The 21,474-nt window shown below is 44.6% G+C and overlaps 1 protein-coding gene across 1 annotated transcript in view; it reads left to right on the top strand.

Moving 5' to 3' along the window:
- RHPN2 (rhophilin Rho GTPase binding protein 2) overlaps window positions 1–21,474 on the top strand; it is a 67,988-nt gene that overhangs the window by 30,535 nt on the left and 15,979 nt on the right. Inside the window, exons 4-7 of the mRNA XM_061138952.1 lie at window positions 1,803–1,878; window positions 18,495–18,572; window positions 18,946–19,070; window positions 21,113–21,279. Of these exons, the coding sequence (XP_060994935.1) occupies window positions 1,803–1,878; window positions 18,495–18,572; window positions 18,946–19,070; window positions 21,113–21,279 (446 nt within the window). The remainder of the gene's footprint in view (window positions 1–1,802; window positions 1,879–18,494; window positions 18,573–18,945; window positions 19,071–21,112; window positions 21,280–21,474) is intronic.

Below are 21,474 nucleotides of genomic sequence, written 5' to 3'. Positions count from 1 at the left end.
GTTGTGTCTGACTCTTTGCAACCCCAGGCTTCTCTGTCCATGGGATTTTCCAGGCAAGAATACTGGAGTGGGTTGCCATTCCCTTCTCCATCTATAAGATGAGTCAGGGCCAAGCGATGGTGATAGAAGTAGTATGTTTCTTATTCCACCTCGCTGTACATGAAGCACAGAGCTGTTCATGCATATTCCCCAAAGACACGCAGTCAAGGCCCCTGTGTGACTGCATTACAGATGTAAAGTGGCCGATTGGCCTCTGGGAGTGGGAAAGTTAGTCCCCGGGAGTAGGTAAGAGGGGAAAGAGATGTGCAGATATATAATGACATCTTGCATTTCCATCCGCCCTCTTCCTGTTTTCAAAGCACATCCTTTTTTGCTTGGCACAGTTGATCTTCACACACATCTATGAGGTAGACAGGGAAGACATTATCTCATGCAGATGAGACAACACAGGGAGCCCCAAGGTTATGGGAAAATGTTATATTAGCGCAAGATGGAGGGTGGGGAGTCCTGGCCAGGAGCCTGGGGATGCTGGCCGCTCTTGCACGGTCACAGGAAGAGCAGACCTAGCCGCCAGCCCCGTCAGGGTGAAGCCAGCAGATAGCAGCCCAGCCTGTCCTCATCTCCTTCTAGCAGGATCCAGCTTTCCTGGCAGGCCTTGGGAAGGCTATGCACCCCATTGGGACTTGCCTGCTTTCAGCACAGTCCTGTTGTTTTCTGTCCCCCACAGAGGCAGCTTCAGCTTACAGCCCATTGTCCACTCACCCCGCCTGCATTCCTGGCCTCCTCCCCGGCTGGGCTGAGGGCCCCAGGAGGTCTCCTGTTACAGGTCAGGGAGCGAAATCCCTGTTGGCAAAACACAGCTGAGCCTAGTTCACTTCCCACTGGCCCTGCTCCTGAGACCGCCTAGGGTGACCTTTGGGGTAACCAGGTGGTTGGTTGGGGCAGAGGAGGTGGTGGGGAAGTAGCTGGCCAGGGCCTGACCTAGGGCTGGGAGCCAGGTGCACTTAGGTGTCAGATGGGGCCCCCGCCCTCAAGGCCTTCCCTGTGCTGAGGGTGGGACACCTAGAGGGATACGGCCCATGGGAGGAGGCACGTGAGAGCCCAGGGTTGGAGGGCTGCAGGAGAGGTGGGACCCACTGCAGTGAAGGGAGGAGGAGGAGAAGGGTGGGGGCTGGCTGGAAATGGTGGCGGTGCCCCAGACCGCAGAGCAGTGAGCACGCAAGGCACAGACCCTGGTGTGCAGTAGGTCCTCAGGACAGTTATTCAAAGATGCAGTGTGACTGGAGGGATAAAGCAGGTAGATTTATCAGCTGGTAGATTTACAGATTTACAGCTGGTAGAGACCTCATGTGTTAGGCTTGGTTGTCTAGAAGGGGACAGGGACTCCTTTTGCAGCAAAGACGAGGACATGACCTGAGTGGTCTTTTTTAAAAAAAAAAATTTTATTTATTTTTGGTTGCACGTGGTCTTTGTTGCTTCACTCAGGCTTTCTCCCGTTGCAGTGAGCGGAGCTACTCCTCATTGTGGTGGCTTCCCTTGTTGTGGGACGTGGGCTCTAGGCATCTGGAAACTTCTCAGACCAGGGATCGAACCCATGTCTCCTGCATTGGCAGATGGATTCTTATCCACTGTAGCACCAGGGAAGTCCCCAAGTGGTCTTTATGGAAAATGAACTGATGTGTACTAGCTTGGCGGGAGGAGAGGGGTATGGACCTGAGCTGGATTCTGGTGGGGGAGCAAGCTGGGGGTATGCAAAGTGGCCGAGATGCGGATGTTCATGTAGCTTGCTCTGTTCCTTCTAGGGAAGCATTTACGATTCCCCTGATTCCACTTGGCCTGAAGGAAACCAAGGACGTTGATTTTTCAGTCGCTCTCAAGGTAAATCTCAAAGCAATGGGCAGTGAATTCGCTGTTTGAAAGAGAAATGTGGAAATTGTGAATCCCTTGCAAGTGCTGAGTAAGGCTTGATGGGCCAAGTGTCGCTTGATTTCTTCGGGGTGGCCTTGAGCCCCTTCGGCAGACCACCCAGACAGCCCATGCTAAACTTCCCTATGCTCACTAACATCTGGTCCCTGAGACTCACACGCCTGGGGAAGGGGTTGGGAACCCGGGCTGGTTGGCTCCAGGAATCCAAGGCAAAGAGGATCTGTGGTAGACAGGCTTTGAGTTTTTAAAATTGCATCCTGTTTTAGTATCTTTTTTTTGCCTCAGATTTTATAGTCAATTGAGGCCATGTTTTTGGAAGAATAGCCAAAAGTTTTTGACCCTCAACGTTTTATTTTGGAAATAGTAGAAAATTTGAAAGAATGCCACAGTGAATCCCTGTATACTCACTACCTAGATTCTCCTGTTAACATTTTGCTGTAGTCACCTTATCATGTATTTGTGCATCTATGCATCCCTCTCTCTATACATTAGTACATCTTAGTTTTTATACCTTTCAGAGTAAACCAAGGATACTGGTTCACTGCCCTTAAACACTTGAATAGCTAGAGTTTATGCATCCCCCACCCCCTGATCCCTGGATGTCTGCCTTCTCTTTTTTTTTCTCTCTATCCCCCACTCTCCCCTCCCCCTTTCTCTCCCTCCCTCTTTCCCTCCCTTCCATCTTTTTTTTTTCTTTTAAGTACCAACTTTATTGAGATATTCACACATTGCACAATTCACCTCTTTAAAGTGGAAACAGTACCTGGCCTCCCCTTAGCCAGGTGTGTCTGTGGCAAGCAGTGATATTGTAGGCCCACCTCTGTCAGTCACTGAACAGATGCTGGTGATGTCAGAGGCCCAGCTGTTAGGGCCCCTGTAATTCAGTGGAGGATCTGGGTGGGAAGTGAGAGAGATGCTTTGATGGAGGTACCCAGAGATGGCTTGCCCCCAAGCTGGGGTCGGGAGAGGCCTCCCCAAGTCTGGAATGCTTTCCTCTTCCTCTTCGTCCCAGATCCATCACTCTGAGTTTTACTGAACTGTCTCAAACTTCCATGTAGGAGAAGAAAGTGGTGATGAGGTGGAAGGTGGTGTCTGTCTCCAAGCTTTCCAGCACAGGCAGGGTGTGTAGGGATGAATCCCAGAATCGTGAAAAATGCTTCAAAGAATTCTGTTTCTTATCACAGTAGTCCTATTAGTTGACTCATCTTTTCACTGATTTTATTTTAGAAAAGAAAAAAATGACCATATGGCGTTTTGGGCACTACACAATTTGTCCTTTTAAAAAGCAATTGGTAATAAACAAGTGGGACCTAATTAAACTTAAATTTTAAAATTAAAATTAAAAGCTCTTGCACAGCAAGACTGTGGACTATGCTAAGTCACTCAGTGGTGTCCAACTCTTTGCAACCCTATGGACTGTAGCCTGCCAGGCTTCTCTGTCCATGGGATTCTCCAGGCAAGAATACTGGAGTGGGTTGCCATTTCCTTCTCCAGGGAAACTATAAATAAAGAGAAAAGACAGCTTTCAGAATGGGAGAAAATAATAGCAAGTGAATCAACTGACAAAGGATTAACTTCCAAAATATACAAACAGCTCTTACAGCTCAATACTAGAAAAACAAACAACCTAGTCAAAAGTGAGCAGCAGAGCTAAACAGACATTTCTCCAAAGAAGACATACAGATGGCTAACAAACACATGAAAAGATGCTCAATATCATTCATTATTAGAGAAATGGAAATCAAAACTACAATGAGATATCACCTCATGCCAGTCAGAATGGCCATCATCAAAAAATCTACAAGCAATAAATGCTGGAGAATGTGTGGAAAAAAGGGAACCCTGTTGCAGTGTTAATGGGAATGTAAATTGAAACAGCCACTGTGGAGATTCCTTAAAAACCTAGGAATAAAACTACTATATGACCCAACAATCCTACTACTGGGCATACACCCTGAATAAACCATAATTGAAAAAGATGCATGTACCTCAGTGTTCATTGCAGCGCTATTTACAATAACTAGGGCATAGAAGCAACCTAGATGTCCATCGACAGATGAATGGATAAAAAAGCTATGGTACATATATACAGAGAAATATTTCTCAGCCATAAAAAGGAATGCACTTGCGTCAGTGCTAATGAGGTAAATGAACCTAGAGGCTATTATAGAGAGTGAAGTCAGAAAGAGAAAAATATCATATATTAATGACTTCCCTGGTGGCTCAGATGGTAAAGCGTCTGCCTACAATGCGGGAGACCCGGGTTCAATCCCTGGGTCGGGAAGATCTCCTGGAGAAGGAAATGGCAACCCACTCCAGTATTCTTGCCTGGAAAATCCCATGGACAGAGGAGCCTGGTAGGCTACAGTCCATGGGGTCGCAAAGAGTCGGACCCAATATGGAGCGACTTCACTTTCACTTTCTTTTCGATGCATATGTATGGAATCTAGAAAGAGGATACTGATGAACCTGTTTGCAGGGCAGCGGTGGAGACGCAGACATAGAAAACAGACTTGTGGACACAGTAGGGGAAGGAGAGGAAGGGCCTAATTGGAAAAGTAACATTGAAACATATATATTACCATATGTAGAATAGCCAGTGGGAATTTGCTCTATAATACAGGGAGCTCAAACCCAGTGCTCGGTGACAACCTAGAGGGCTGGGATGGGGAGGAGGCGGGAGGGACGTTCAAGAGGGAGGGGACATATGTACACCTATGACTGATTCATGTTGATGTATGGCAGAAATGAACAAAATCAATTCAGTTCAGTTTAGTCACTCAGTCGTGTCCGACTCTGTGACCCCTGTGGACTGCAGCATGCCAGGCTTCCCTATCCATCACCAGCTCCCGGAGTTTGCTCAGACTCATGTCTGTTGAGTCGGTGATGCCATCTAACCATCTCATCCTCTGTCGTCCCCTTCTCCTCCTGCCTTCAGTCTTTTCCCAACATCAGGGTCTTTTCTAATAAGTCAGTTCTTTGCATCAGGTAGTCAAAGTATTGGATGATGAACAAAATATATATTGTAAAGCAATTATTCTCCAATTAAAAAAAAAATTAAAAAAAAAAAAAAGAGGGGTGGGGTGGCAAAAAAAAAAAAAAAATTGGTTAATGCTTCGAAAGCTTTTGCATTTGTCTTCCAATCTCAAGCAGAGACTGTGTGAGTTCCTTTCCCTCAGGGCCTTGTGGACTGATGTCTTGTTTAAATCCAGGTCCTGGGCCCTGTGAGTTTGGGGTTTATTTTAGAGTTTGAGAAGGGACTTTGGTAGTCTTGCCAGACCCAGGATTACCAAAAATTTTATTTTCTGGGTAGTAGACAGCTATATGCCAGCTTCTCACAGGGCACATGAACTTTTAGTTAGGTGTGACACTTGCCATAGGACTGTGAGACTCCAGACAATGCCTATGTCTGTGGAAATGTTTTAGTTGCTTTTGTAGAATAATTTCTTTTAAGATTTAGTTTGTTGCTTTGTGCCAGAGCTGGAAGAGTGTGGGCATTTTGCAGGGGACAGGAAATAGGTGAAGGGGATTAAGGTTACAAATTTTCATATAATAAATAAGCCATGGGGATAGACTATGAAGCATAAAGAATATATTCAGTAATACTGTAATAACTTTGTATGGCAACAGATGGCTACTAGACTTGCCACGGTGATCATTTCATAAAGTATGCAAATGTCAAGCCAGTATGTCTTACACCTGAAACTAACATAATATTGTAGTCAACTGTATTTCAATTTAAAAAAAAAAAAAGACATACCCAGAAATACAAAATGTGTGAGTTTGGAAGGAATTGTGCAGGTCGCCAAAATTTAAAAAATTTAAAAAGAGTACAGGAGTTCAAAAGGGAGACTCTTGGGGAAAATTGGGAATTTCCTGGGCAACTGTGAGGATCCGAACATGTCATGTGCAGAATTCACATTAAGTCTAGTGGGGAAAAAAAGATCACATGTTGTGGGTATGGCCAAGTGCTATTCAGCTGAGGTTTCCAACCAAGTCATTTTAGCCTAAAAAGAACTCTACATATATCAGTCATACAAAAATGAGGATGTCTGGGGGACAGTCTGTTTTTCCTTCCATGTTTGTGCTTGAGAGTAACAAAGACAGGTGCGCGTAGGTAATCTGGCCTACTAAATCAGGGCAGTTCATGTTGTCTTTCAGATCTGTGTATCCTTGTGATGTTTAATGGTCAGTGAAGCTTCATGGTCTGATTATGTTCTGTTTTAAATAAATGGGCTTTAAAACAACTTCATGAAGAAGCACCATCAAAATAAATTCCCTTTCCAGAGTATTCAAGGTTTTTTTTTCTTTTAAATATAGCTTTATTAATATATATTTCTTATTGAGAACAGTATTGCAAAACGTTCAGAAAATACCAAGACATGTAAGGGTCCCTCACAGCCACACACATCCCCCTACACCTTTATTTGATGCTTAAGTTTTGAGCACCTGGTCTCATCTTCTGATCAGGGGTCTTTAGGAGGATGTGAGACTCCTCCAATCTATTCAGGTTCAGCATGGTATCTACTGGTAGTAAGTGCCAAGTAAGGTAGCTATTAATTTCATTCTTAAGGCATCTTCCAGATTTTATTGTCAGCAGCTCTCCTGTGAGCATCTGTGCACACTTTGCTGAATATTCCCTTTGGATAAATCTCTAGATGTGGATTTGGTAGGTCAAAGATATGTTTACCTAATAACCCACCAGAACTTGTCTTGCCTTACATTCCTATCAAGTGTGTGTGACTGCTTATGAAACCGTTTGTGTCATCTTTTGGGGCTCCAGAGAGCTCCGGTACCACAGTTCTTTATGTCTCAGCAGAGAAGACAATTTAGTGAGCAGTGAAGAGGTAGATAAGAAGTGACTTTTTAGAATAGGACGCTTGTGATCGGGCAAGAAATGGTGCACTCTGAGCACTTCCTGGACTATATAGTTTTATAATCAAAGGAAAAGGAGGGGGCTTCCCTGGTGGCTCGGTGGTGAGGAATCTGCCTGCCAGTGCAGGAGACGTGGATCTGGTCCCTGACCTGGGCAGATCCCACATGCTGTGGAGCGGCTAGGCCTGTGTGCCACTACTTCTGAGCTCTAGAGCCCAGGAGTCTCAACTACTGATACCCATGTGCCCGAGAGCCCATGCTCCAACAAGACAAGCCCCTACAACGAGAAGCTCACACAGCACAACTAAAGAGTGGCTCCCACTCCCCGCAACTAGAGAAAACCCACACAGCAACAGAGAACCAGCACAGCCAAAAATAAATTTAAAAAAAAAAAAAAATTTTTTTTTAAAAGGAAAAGTGGGGAGAGGGAGAAGAACTTCTTTGTCTTTCTTGAGTAGAAATCATGCTTCCATCATCAGCTCTTCCTCCAGGTAGAGAAGGGTAGTTTTCTTGTCCCTACGTAGTCAAGCTAGGTCCACAAATTATTGCTTTTTATGCGGGCAGAGGGCATGTCTTAGGGGTCATTAACTTTCTGAGCTCACTGGGCAGGATGTGGGTCTCATGCCACCATTGTTCTATTGTCTTGGGCGTATGTCTCATGCTTCTCCTGCATGGTTTTGTTTCTAAGCAAGCCTGCCTGGTTTTGTGATTAAGCAAACTTACAGGGTCTCCCATATTTTTTCTACTTACAATCCCCTAGTGGGATTAACTATTTAATCACCTACTTTGTCCCTTTACTCTGTCTGTATCATTCCTCTCTCCCAGTGTTTACCGTTTTATGCTTCAAAAGGGGTAAAGGGCAGTAACTGATCATTAGCTACTTTGGGCTGAGATGAAACATCAGCCTCCCTGGGGAAGGAGTGAAGCACCTGGCTGACTGTCCCTTCTCTGTTCGGAGAACTGCAAGTCAGTGTCACTGTGGTTAGCATCATCCTTTTAGCCTTCTTAGATATTAAGCATTGGAGAATGAATCTACAAAAAGGTATAAATTGAAAGAAATGCAACAGCGAGCTTTGGAAAAGTCATTAAGAAAGATTATAGCCATGATTTTGAAGATCCAGACCGTTTTCCTCAGTTTCCAAATCTAAAAGAGAGTCACTGAAGGCCTCAGTCTCTTTCTGATTATACCTGGAATCTTAATGTTTTATATTTTAGGGTATATTGAGTCTTTTATCTCAGTTATAGATTCAATTTATTCTTTTCTATTTTTTTTTTTTTCTTTTCTATTTTTTGTTAATATCTTTTGATGATGAGAGTGGTTTCCTTGTCCCTCAAGGGACAGAGTGTGGCCCCTAATTTATTTAAAAAGTACCTTCTATTAAAGAAATAGGACAGTCAGGCACAAACAGAAAGGAATGTAGAAATAACCAGCCATTGATGTTGTACAAAAAGGGTCGCAGGAAAATGTGTACCTGTCTCTTGCCTGACCCTCCCATTACATATTTCTCACAGTTGTTAAGGTTTCCGATCCTTTGGGTTAAGACCAAGAAGGTTACGTTAGTCTGTGAGAAATTTTATCAAGTGACCTGACATTTCAGTGACTGCCCAAGGCTCCGCATTAGTTCTATAGATGCCATCTCTGAGCAGAGCCATTTTTGGCCTTGGACCCTGTCAGTCTTTTGATTGTGAAATCATCAAAGAAGGCAGACCCCACCCCCCAACTCTCTGGTGCCTGGGGCATTCCCTCTTTGAATACCTTAGCTGTTTGCAAAGGGTTCATCCATCACAGTCTTACTCTAATGTGTCCCTTCCGTCCACACAGAGCACACTGATTTTGTCTGGGTACCTATGGGCCTTATGGTCTACCATGGCCAGACTGGCCTAAAAAACCTGGCCTTTCCTGTGGTGGTCTCAGAGTGGACACAGCCATTGTCATCATCTGGGCCCTTTGTTTATCTCTCTGGGTGTATTCAGCCTGTTTAGCCATATCCCTATTATTGAAAACCAAATAAGCCAATTAGAGCAAATCACTCTTAGGGGTCTGAGGACCCGCAATTGGCTTTTTTGAATATTATTTCTGATGTCTGGGGAAGACTGGGCTATGAAATGTAGAGCCAAAAAGTCCTGTCCCTCAGGGGAGGAGGGATCCACCTATGTACACTTTTTTTTTTTTTTGGTATTTTTTTTCCCATTTATTTTAATTAGTTGGAGGCTAATCACTTTACAATATTGTAGTGGTTTTTGCCATACATTGACATGAATCAGCCATGGATTTACATGTGTTTCTCATCCCAATCCCTCCTCCCGCCTCCCTCTCTACCCGCTCCCTCTGGGTCTTCCCAGTGCACCAGCCCTGAGCACTTGTCTCATGCATCTGACCTGGGCTGGTGATCTGTTTCACCCTTGATAGTATACTTGTTTCAATGCTATTCTCTCAGAACATCCCACCCTCGCCTTCTCCCACAGAGTCTAAAAGTCTGTTCTGTACATCTGTGTCTCTTTTTCTGTTTTGCATATAGGGTTATCATTACCATCTTTTTAAACTCCATATATATGTGTTAGTATACTGTATTGGTCTTTATCTTTCTGGCTTACTTCACTCTGTATAATGGGCTCCAGTTTCATCCATCTCATTAGAACTGATTCAAATGAATTCTTTTTAATGGCTGAGTAATATTCCATGGTGTATATGTACCATAGCTTCCTTATCCATTCGTCTGCTGATGGGCATCTAGGTTTCTTCCATGTCCTGGCAATTATAAACAGTGCTGTGATGAACATTGGGGTGCACGTGTCTCTTTCAGATCTGGTTTCCTCGGTGTGTATGCCCAGAAGTGGGATTGCTGGGTCGTATGGCAGTTCTATTTCCAGTTTTTTAAGGAGTCTCCACACTGTTCTCCATAGTGGCTGTACTAGTTTGCATTCCCACCAACAGTGTAAGAGGGTTCCCTTTTCTCCACACCCTCTCCAGCGTTTATTGCTTGTAGACTTTTGAATAGCAGCCATTCTGACTGGCGTGTAATGGTACCTCATCGTGGTTTTGATTTGCATTTCTCTGATAATGAGTGATGTTGAGCATCTTTCCATGTGTTTGTTAGCCATCTGTATGTCTTCTTTGGAGAAAGATCTGTTTAGATCTTTGGCCCATTTTTTGATTGGGTCGTTTATTTTTCTGGAATTGAGCTGCAGGAGTTGTGTGTATATTTTTGAGTTAAAACGCTTCTATTAATCTCCCTTGAAAAACCGTAGGATTTTTATCTGGTCCCTATTGGATTTCTTTTCACTTTTTCACAGTTAACAGGTTTCATTATAAGCTTTTTCTTTTTATTTTTTTTTTTTTTTTTTTTTTTTTTTAATTTTTATTATTATTATTTTTTTTTCCAGTGGGTTTTGTCATACATTGATATGAATCAGCCATGGATTTACATGTATTCCCAATCCCGATCCCCCCTCCCACCTCCCTCTCCACCCGATTCCTCTGGGTCTTCCCAGTACACCAGGCCGGAGCACTTGTCTCGTGCATCCCACCTGGGCTGGTGATCTGTTTCACCATAGATAGTATACATGCTGTTCTTTTGAAATATCCCACCCTCACATTCTCCCACAAAGTTCAAAAGTCTGTTCTGTATTTCTGTGTCTCTTTTTCTGTTCTGCATATAAGCTTTTTCTTTTTAAAACAAACTTCTGCCCCCAAGGTGTGACTGTTTTTATTTGTATATTTTATTTTATTGGCTGCAAGCAGGCTTTTTCTAGTTGTGGTGAGCTGGAGGCTACTCTTCGATGTGGTTCAGGGGCTTCTCATTGCGGTGGCTTCTGGTGTGTGGAGCATGGGCTCTAGGGCGTGTGGGCTTCAATAGTTGGGGCTCAGGTGGGCTCAGTAGTCGTAGCACACAGGCTTCGTTGCTCCGTGGCATGTGGTATCTTCCCGGACCAGGGAAGATATCCTGTATCTTCCCTGCATTGCAAGCTGGACCACCAGGGAAGCCCCCATTGTGAGCTGTTTCATACCCTCTATTAAACAATTAACCATATGGTCCCATCTGTCGCTCTCAACATAGTGGATCTGATGATTTCGTTGTGGATTTGGCTCAGGAGCAGCATAGTTCCCCTTGTGGTGTATGGCATGGCCCTCTTGGGCTTGAGCTGCCCTTCGGTCAGCACGGACTCTGGCTGCCAGTATTTTGTGCTGTTCTTTCTCAGGAGTGCAGCAGTGGGATAAGATTTGTAAATCTCTCCAGGTGAGATCAAAAGATTGGATCAACCTGGTCAACTCTTTTGTGAAAAGTTCAGGGATCTCAGAAAAACTTCCCAATTTACCCTCTGCCAGCCTTAGATCGGATGTTGAAAAAAGCACGTGAACTCTTACTGTTTCTTCTTGATTTCTATCAGAAGTTTCTCTCAGAGGCAGTTGGTTGATAACTTATGCTGCTGCGGGTGCTCGCTAGGCTGAAAATGGGCCCCTTGGATAGCTTGGGATACAAAGGAGGTCTTTCCTCACTCTTGGATGCGTTTTGTTGTCGTTTAGTCACTAAGTCATGTCTGGCTCTTTGTGACCCCATGGACTGTAGCTCACCAGGATCCTCTGTCCATGGGATTTTCCAGGCAAAAATACTGGAATGGGTCGCCATTACCTTCTCCAGGAGATCTCCCTGACCCAGGGCAGGAACCCGTGTCTCCTGCGCTGGGCGGTTCTTCACCACTGAGCCACCTCGGAAGCCCTGGGTGTGCTGTCCCCTGGGATAATAGCCTGGCTGGAGCAGCAGCGCCCACCTGTGAGACAGCCCTTGTCGGAGCAGCCATTTTCATGGATATGGCAGGTTTCACCAGAGCAATAGTTAGCTATCCAGAAGTTTCCTTCCTGTGTCAGAGTCTACCTTGTAACTGATTCAGGATTTGTACTTACAACTTTAGATGTTATCCCTCCCAAAGCAGTCTCCCAACCAGGTGTTAATGCCCGAGAAATTGTTTCTAAGGAATACTACAGAAGGTATCCCAGTGGTGTTGACAATGAGCGAGATTTGGTCTAGCTGCAGATGGGAAATAGAGGGTCAGCACTTGTAAGAGTCCGAGGGAGGGGAAGACTGACATCAGGACTCAGGAGGTCCTCTGTTGGGCACTTAGAGTAATTAGGAGCAAACTACCCTTCATCTTGGAAGCTGATTCCCTTCAGTTTTCTTGAGCATAATGTACTTAAGAATACCTGATAAGAAGCCTTTGATCTAGGCGAGATACAATCCTTTAAATGATTTTTTTTTCTAACATATATATCTCCGATTATAAATTATAAGCATTTAGTCTTATCCAAAGATAGATTACAGTGATCAGCTTTAGAAACAAGTTTAGAATACCTTTTTAAGAACTTGGTTAGGCTTCACAGTAATATAACAACAAAGAGTTATTTGAAAAGTGAGTTTTAGATAGTAGATACTGACCTCAGGTAGCAAAACTAAAATTTAATATCTATTAAAACATAATTTTTTTTCTAAAATTACCCTCATCTTTACCAAAGATAGCCAAGTTAAGATTAATTTGTTTATAAAATCACTCTGGTTGATTCATCACATAGGCATATTTAATTTGTCCAATAAAGCAGGTGCCTTGAATACTAAAAACTGTAAAAGGTATACCTTAAATAAAAAAGCTCATTTTAAACCTTTTTATTTTTCATTGTATGGCATCAGCTTTGTAGCCAAGGAAGGCTTTAACCCATTAAGTAAAAGATGGAGTTTGCCAGGGAGCCGGGAAGAGCCAAGCAGCCATCTTGGATTTCCCATATCCCTGACTGTTTAATTTGCAGCTTTTGTATATCTATCTTTTTTTTTTTTTTAATTTAGGAGCAGATTGTTGCCATGCTACAAGGATATCAAGATGGCAAAAGTCTGACAATAAGGGGTTAATTTTTTTGTTGACAAATTGTACAACAAATATAGTATGAACTTACTAACTTTTAGTAAACCCAGATAAAGTATTATACTTAATACTCATGAGTCTAAAAACATATCTATATTAATTAACAAGCTTAAACTACAAACTTTAATACCAAATATTAATATTACATATTTTTTATTACATATTTCTTAAATCATGTGAACCTATAATCCATTTAGCTTAGTTTCTCTTATATTTGGAAGTGTTTTATTTTGCAAGTGCTTACTTTACTTTTTCAAAGCCAATTAAATTGAGCTCATTCACAAATTAACCTCAGCAATATTATCTAAAGACAGAAAGACATGACTTACACATATCCAGAGATCTCAATTTCATTTTTAAACTTATTCATAAAATAGACATTGCAATGCAGATTTATTAGTTTACAAATAACAGTTGGAAAAGTTTATAGACTTGAGTTTTAACAGGGATAGATACAGAATATAGAAGAAAAGTCTCAGACTTTTCTGTCAGAAAAGTAATCCAGACAGTAAAAGCAATCCTGTCAGACGCAATCCAAACAGTAAAATCTCTTTCTTTTTGCATGCTATTTCCATTGTCACCTGATCCCTTCCACATCTCTAAACATCCATACCGCCTTTTTATGGCAACCCATGTTGATTACCACCATTCCTCTAGTTTTTTGTTTGTTTTTCCTTTAGACATCCATAATATCATTCGCTTGACCTGTACCCACTTCCTGATCAGAGCCCCAAAGCATTTGGGGTTGATCAGCCTGTCTAAAACAGACAGCCATCGGTGGAGTGTGCTCCTCCAAACTCTTGGCTCGTGGCATCCCATGAGCCTTCTAGGACCTGACCCCAGACCTTCTTATCTTACTGCAAGCCTGCTGCAGTAGCCATCTGAAACCATTTGTGTCATTTCAGGGGCTCCCAAGAGCTCTAGTACTGCAGTTCTTTGTGTCTCAGCGCAGGAAAGAATTCAGTGAGAAGCAAAGAGGTAGATAAGATGTGATTCATTAGAATAGGATGCTTGTGAGGTTTACAAGCAGGCAGGCAAGACATGCTTTGTCCTGAGAACTTACTGGACCACAGTTCTATAATCAAAGGAGAAGTGGGGAGAGGGAGAAGAACTTTGTCTTTCTCGAGTAGACGTCATGCTTCCATCATCAGCTGCTCCTCCAAGTAGAGCGGGGAGTTTTCTGCTTCCTACATGGTCAGGTTAGGTCCACAAATTATTGTTTTCTTATGTGTTCAGAGAGCACGTCCTGGGAATCATTAACTTACTGAGCTCACTGGGCAGGTATGGGTCTCATGCCACTATTGTTTTATTGTTTTGGGGCATGTCTTGTGTTTCTGTTGCCTGGTTTTGTTGTTAAGCGTCTTCTGAGTAATCATTAACTTACAGGGGTCTCCCATATTTTTTCTACTTACAGTCCCCTAGTGGGATTAACTGTTTAATCACCTACTTTGTCCTTTACTCTGTCCCTGTCACTTAGGCTGGGTATCATTGATCATTTTGATTTTGGGAGGTCAGGCAAAAATGGTATCATTACTGTTTGTATACATTCTAGAGTTGAATACATCCTCACTTCTGTTTATTTGCTCCTTACATGTGTCCTCTTGGAAATACCTATTTCTAGCCTTTGTCTCCTTTACCACACAGAGTTGCTCTTGAGTTCGCTTGTATATGAAGGAGAGTAATTCTTGGTAATGTAGATTGCAAGTATTTCTCCCAGTATGTTCTCGCCTTTAACTTGTTTTGCAAGCCATACCAGTTTAAAAAAATAAAATAAAAATCTTTTTTTCAAACAGATTTTATGTTGTTAAGCTTCACAGTTCTTCCCTTTACAGCCCTGCCTTGAAAGGCATTCTCCACACCAAGAGGAAACATTTATTTTGCTGTAGTTTCTTCCAGTGCTTTGTTTAATTTTTAACATTAAGTCTCTAGTCAATCTGGAGTTTGTTTGGGGGGTGAGTAATGAGAGGTAGGGTGCTAACTTTTTTTGTTTTAGTTTCTTTTTGTCTGTGCTGGGTGTTTGTTGCTGTATACCGGCTTTCTCTAGGTGCAGGGAGCAGGGGCTACTGTCCAGTTGTAATGGGGGGCTTCTCATTGGGATGGCCTCTCTTGTGGAGCACAGGTTCTAAGCGTCATGGGCTTCAGGAGTGGCTGCCTGTGGGCTCAGCAATTGTGGCTCAAGGGCTGCAGAGCGCAGACTCAGGAGTTGTGGCACGGGCTTAGTTGCCTGGCAGCAGGTGGGATCTTCCTGGACCAGGGATCAAACTCGTGGTGTCCCCTGCACTGCAAGGCGGAATCTTAACCACTGGCTTCCCACCAGGGAAACCCCGGGGCTGTTAGTTTTTATTTTCGCCAAAGTGGTGGCCAGTTTCCCCTGAGCTATGTGTACAGAATCCATGTGTCATGTGGGATGCTGTCCTTTCATCCTCTGCCCCTCCTTCCCCCTGGTCCCCTCCCTCCTGTTCTGTGTGGGAGGCAGCCCTGGCTCCTGCTCTCTGACTTCCTGCTGGGTGTGGCTGAGGGGATGAGACGAGGGGAGGAGAGGGAAGGCGGGGCTTTTCGCTCCCCAGTTCCCTCAGCTGGCTACCTTTTGCATTCCCCCCCACCCCACCCTACCAGAGGACCTCCTGGTTTGGATCCTCGCCTCAGGCAGCCGCCTCTCCAAGTTCTCCTAACTCCTTCTCCCCTTCGGCCCTTCAGCTCTGTGGTTCTGATGGCTCTGGAGGCCCCACGCCATCCCTGTGGTTCCCCATAACCCTCCCCACATCCCTGTAAGAGTTCTTCCCTTCAGTTCACATCAGGAACGGCTGTGTGTACCCTCCTTCCTGCCTGGACCTGGTGGATGCTCCCGGCTTTTCCTCTTCTTTGTATGGTGGGCTTATGTTATATACCTGATTCTCGAATCTGCTGCTGTTTCTGCTCCATATTTGGTTTCATTGTCCATTTTTCATGTGTTTTAACGTCAAATAGAACAAGCCTTCTTCTTCATCTTCTTTTTTTTTTTTAATACTTGTTTATTTATTTATTTTGGGCTGCTTTGGGTCTTTGGATCTTTCACTTAGCAGACGAATTCAGTAGTTGGGGCGTGTGGGCTTAGTTGCCCCGAGGCATGTGGGATCTTAGTTCCCTGACCATGGATCAAGTCCACATCCCTCTCATTGGAAGGCAGATTCTTAAGCTCTGGACTACCAGGGAAGTCCCCTGAGTGGTGGCCTTTAATGCTGCTCTCATGGATGCAGTCCTAGAGAAGCCCTAGAGGAACTTTGTCTCCCAGATCATCCTTGCCATAATTATCGTCACTAGTAACATAATTGATCATATCTGAAAACCATTTCAAATATACACAGTGTCGCTTTGTTAGTAGGGGAGCTGATTCCAAACATCAGCCTTAAAGTCATAAAGAAAATCATAGAATCATAAAGCGAACAGAAAAGTTGGCTAAAAATGACACGTGAAAAAACAAAAGGAGCCTTCTGCATATCCTTGGAACTGGCACAACATCTTCTCAGGATTTATTCTGAGGAACTAATCAGAGATGTGCAGAAGGAGGACTGTCATGATTTATGTGTTTAACAAAGGAGGGTTAAGAATATCATGGAACATATTGGCTAGCACATAGTAGGTACTCTATTTGTTGAATAAATGAATGGTATCTTTGTGCCTTTGGAGGATTATATAACCATTGAAAGCTGTGTTATAGAATTATTTGTGGCATAGGAAAACATTTGACACAGTGCCAATTCAAGAAAAACAAGAGGGAAGCCAAGTTGTATATTCGTTCACTACAATCCCATTTCTGTAAGTGGAGGGTGTATGGGTGCATGTGTAAATATTCACTGAACATATAAAAAGCAGAAGGGACTTTAATGTAGAAAATGTGTAAAGAGAACACTCATAGTCACTTGGGAAAATGTAATCAACAATCGCTCCCTTCAGCTTTTTGCAGCCAGGGAGAGCCAGTACTTACGGAGGGTGTTGTGCAAGAACTCATTCTCCACACACATTATACTCCTGTTATTTTTCTCCTGTAATACTTAACCATCTTCTAATATATGTTATGTTGTACCTATTTTTTTTATTTAAATTAAAGAAAAAATTTGGCCATACCACACAGCTTACAGCAGGCAGTGGGGGCCGGGGGCTTCCCAGGTGGCGTTAGTGGTAAAGAACCTACCTGCCAATGCAGGAGATGTCAGAGACGAGGTTTCAGTCCCTAGGTGGGAAAGGTCCCCTGGAGGTGGAAATGGCAACCGACTCTAGCATTCTTGCCTGGGTAATGCCTTGGACAGAGGAGCCTGGCGGACTACAGTCCCTGGGGCTGCAAAGAGTCGGACACGGCTGTGTGACGGAGGAGCCACAGGAGCACAGCCTATGGGCTCAGTTTCCTGACCGTTGAACCTGGGCCGTGGCGGTGAATCCCAGCCTCTAGGCCACCAGGGAGCTCTCTGTTATGCCTGCTACTTACTGTCTGTGCTCGCTTGTGCGATTATAAGGCCCATGGGGCAGGGTCTTTGTTTTGTTGTCTGAAGTAGCCCCAGCACTGTGTACACTGCCTGGCACACTGCCAGTGCTTACCAATGTGTCTCATGACTGAGTGAATTCACAGAGCCAGCATCAAACACTGGACCCAGTTGGGGGGTCTCACTGGGGTGCTTTCTTTGTGGAAGTGCCCTCACAGAGGTTCCCATCACAGACCCTGAGGTCTCATAACAGTCCCCAGACAGGAGTTGCCTTTGCCATGTGTGACGTCCCCACTGAAGATGAAGGTCTGAGCCCCCGAATATCTGTGATGTTTGCCAGCGTGATTGAACTTACAGTCACTTACACAAGTCACTTCACTATGCTGCCAAGACACTTTAATTTTTAAAAAATATTCATTTATTTATTTGGCTGCACCGGGTCTTAGTTGTGGCACGGGGGGAGGGTGGGTTTTCGATCTTCATTGTGTCTTGGCAGATGGTCAGCTGCGACGTGCAGGATCTTTAGTTGTGGCATTCGAATTCTTAGTTGCTGCATGTGGGACCTTTAGTTATAGCATGTGGTGTCTAGTTCCCCAAGCAAGGATGTAACCCCAATCTCTGCATTGGCAGCTGGAAATCTTAGCCACTGGACCACAGGGAAGTCCCCTGCCAGTATGTTTTTAAATAGAAAACAACTTCCCCTTTAACTTGGCTTCCCTGATAGCTTAGTTGGTAAAGAATCCACCTGCAATGCAGGAAACCCCGGGTTCGATTCCTGGGTTGGGAAGATCCCCTGGAGAAGGGATAGGCTACCAACTCCAGTATTCTGGCCTGGAGAATGCCATGGACTATAGTCCATGGGGTTGCAAAGAGTCAAACACGACTCAGCGACTTTCACTTTCACTTTTTTCCCCTTTAACCGAAACAACAAAAGCAAAATAATTTTAAATATATGTAAATAAAACTAAGAAAATAAATCCCACCACTACACTTTACCATAAATTTTTATGAATTTTACCTGTATTTTTATGGGCTTCCCAGGTGGCGCTGGTGGTAAAGAACCCACCAGCCAGTGCAGGAGATTAAAGAGACTTGGGCTCAATCCCTGGGTCAGGAACATCCCCTGGAGGAGGGCATGGCAACCGACTCCAGTATTCTTGCCTGGAGAATCCCTTGGACAGAGGAGCCTGGTAGGCTACAGTCCATAGCGTCTCAAAGAATCAGACATGACTGAATTGACTTAGCATGCACGCATACCTTAGACGTTACTATTTTACTTGTTTCTGGTTTTGAGTCACATCTTACAGTATCTCCTTTTTCTTGCAGGATTTTATTCTGGAACATTACAGTGAAGATAGCTACCTCTACGAAGATGAAATAGCAGATCTCATGGACTTGAGACAAGTATGTTTACATGTGCAGTGGGATGGAGAGGAGACTGGCTATGATTAGAGGTTGTCCAGACTTCTGATGATCCCATTGTTGCACCTGAAGTCTGGGTAGAATCGCTGGTGGTTGGGGGTGAAAGGGAGGGGCTGTCGGAAACATCCATTCATCTTCTTGCCATGAAAGAAGACCACAGAGGAGACAGACATGCATGTCTGGGGCTGGGTTCCAGGACTCATGAGTTCCTCCCAGCCTTTCCCAGCTCTCCTAGAGTTCATGATGCCAGCAGCGGGGCCCAGGCTCCAGAGAAACCGTGTGTGAGCATCTTCCTGGCCCGTCCATCTGCTCTCTGCTCACCCAGTCACCCCTGCGGTGGTTCCTGTCCTTTCAGGCCTGTCGGACGCCCAGCCGAAATGGGGCGGGAGTAGAGCTGCTGATGAGTTACTTCATCCAGCTGGGGTTTGTCGAGAGCCGGTTCTTCCCGCCCACCCGACAGATGGGGATCCTGTTTACTTGGTAGGTGCCTGAGCTGGGGCTTTCTGTCTCCAGCCACACTGGGGAGCCTCAGCCCCACACGGGGCTCTTCTGCACTGCAGCCCCCTCCTAACTGCCCCATGGATGCAGGAGAGCCTGGAGATGTGTGGATAAACCGGGGTTTGTTTATGAAGGGGACCCGCAGGGAGAAGGCTCCAACAGACAGTGGCTTCTTGCTTCTCAGAGCAAGTGAGCCGAGGAGAGGAGGCATTTACGTGTGTGTGTGTGTGTGTGTGTGTGTGTGTGTGTTCATTTTATCTTGAGGGAAACACCAGGGCTCTGAGGTAGAACTGACAAGAAGCAAGATTCTTGTCCCGGATGGGATGGGAGTGGGAATCAAGTTTTCTCCCAGTGACCAGGGCAGCAAACAGAAGTAGATCAGATCTATTAAAAACTGAAGCAGAATCTTTGATTTTTTCCCTTTTTGATACTTTTGATGATTAGTGCTGTTGAAATATCTTGGAGATGCTATACCTCTCCTCTGAGTTGCTTAGCAGTACGTTGCTTAGTCACTTCAGTCTTTTCTGACTCTGTGACCCTATGGACTATAGTCCGCCAGTCTCCTCTGTCCATGAGATTTCCCAGGCAAGAATACTGGAGTGGGTAGCTATTCCTTTCTCCAGGGGATCTTCCTGACCAGGGCATTACAGGTGAATTCTTTACCATCTGAGCCGCCATGGAAGCCCAAGGAGTATGTGAAATGAAAGTAAATCCTAGTAGCTGAGAAGCATATTCAGAGTTAAATTTCACCACAGCAGATGGCTCTTGATGCTTGCTTTTGAAAAGAAGGGCAGATGACTTTTCCTAAAGGTGTGTTAGCTGCCTGCACATGAGTGAAAACTCCAAAAGTGACTTCTTGGTGCTGAATTAGGGAGAAGCTCCATATCTATACCCTGGTCAATGTATGAACTTTAAAACATATCCTGAGTCTTTAAAACATAGCTTCCTGAGGCCTCAGGAAGAATTATGAGGGGTTAGTAATTGCTACATTTCATTTAAGAGAAGCCTTATTTTAAAAAAAAAAAAAAAACATTTTATTTTGTAGAGCAGTTTCAGGTTCATAGTAAAATTGAAGGGAAGGTACAGAGAGTTCTCATATACCCACTGCCCCTGCACACCCACCATCTCCTCCCCTGTCCACCACCAGAGTGTTACATTTGTTACAGTTGATGTACTGACATTGGCTGCCCGTCACCCAGCACCCACTGTTTACAGTTCCTGTTGGTGGTGTACGTTCCATGGGTTTGGACAAAGGATCAATGACACATGGGCTTCCAGGATGGCTCAGTGGTAAAGAATCCCCCTGCCAATGCAGGAGACGTGGGTTCGATCCCCAGGTTGGGAAGATTCCCTGGAGAAGGAAATGACAACCCACTCTAGTATTCTCGCCTGGGAAGTCCCATGGACAGAGGAGCCTATCGGGCTACAGACCATGGGGTCGCAAAAGAGTCAGACATCACTTAGTGACTAAACAACAATGACATGTATCCACGTTATAGTATCATACAGAATAGTTTCATTACCCTGTAATCTTCTGCTCTCCACCTAGGCATCCCCACCCCTTTGCACTCCCCAACCCTGGCAACCACTGATTCTTTTTGTCTCTATTGTTTTGTCTTTTCCAGAATGTCCTGTAGTTGGAATCATACAGTATGTAGCCTTTCCAGATTGGCTTCTTTCACTTAGTTACACGCACTTAAGGTTTCTTGTGTCTTTTCATGCCTTGATGGTTCATTTCTTTTTTTTTTTTTAAGTGTTGCATAGTTTTCCACTGTGTGGCTGTACCACGGTTTGTATGTCCATTCACCGACGGAAGGACATCCTGGTTGAGAAGCCTTGTTTCTGTTTGTGCTTGTGGGCGTCTTAACAGTATGAGCAGGCCCATTGTCTTGCTTGAGATAAAAGCCTCATTGCATGTGCATCTTTGAGTTTTATTCAAGAAATAAGTTTTGTCCATTTTTATCCCCAAATGGCACTCACTAGCCAAAGGATCCATAGTCTCAAAAGATGTTTCTTTTAAATAGGTATGACTCCCTCACCGGGGTTCCGGTCAGCCAACAGAACCTGCTGCTGGAGAAGGCCAGCATCCTGTTTAACATTGGAGCCCTCTATACACAGATCGGCACCCGGTGCAACCGGCAGACAGAAGCTGGGCTGGAGAGCACGGTGGATGCCTTTCAGAGAGCCGCAGGTACGTCTCCAAGGAGGCGCTGCCGCTGAGATAGAGCTCTGGCTCTGCCAGGTGGCCCTGGTACCCGAGCTGAAGGGGGTCTGTGGATCCTTGCCAGGCCCACGCTTGGCCTGAGGAGCCTGAAAGGGCCCGGCCAGCTTCCAGAGCTGGTGGCTCTTCCCATGAGGAAAATTGCTTCCTGGCGCAAAGCCGGTC

The sequence above is a fragment of the Dama dama genome, chromosome 4 (genome assembly GCF_033118175.1).
Source record: "Dama dama isolate Ldn47 chromosome 4, ASM3311817v1, whole genome shotgun sequence".
NCBI classification, from domain to species: Eukaryota; Metazoa; Chordata; class Mammalia; order Artiodactyla; family Cervidae; genus Dama; species Dama dama.
The sequence above is the reverse complement of the archived record's forward strand: the minus strand, read 5'-3'. Positions and strand labels throughout refer to the sequence as shown.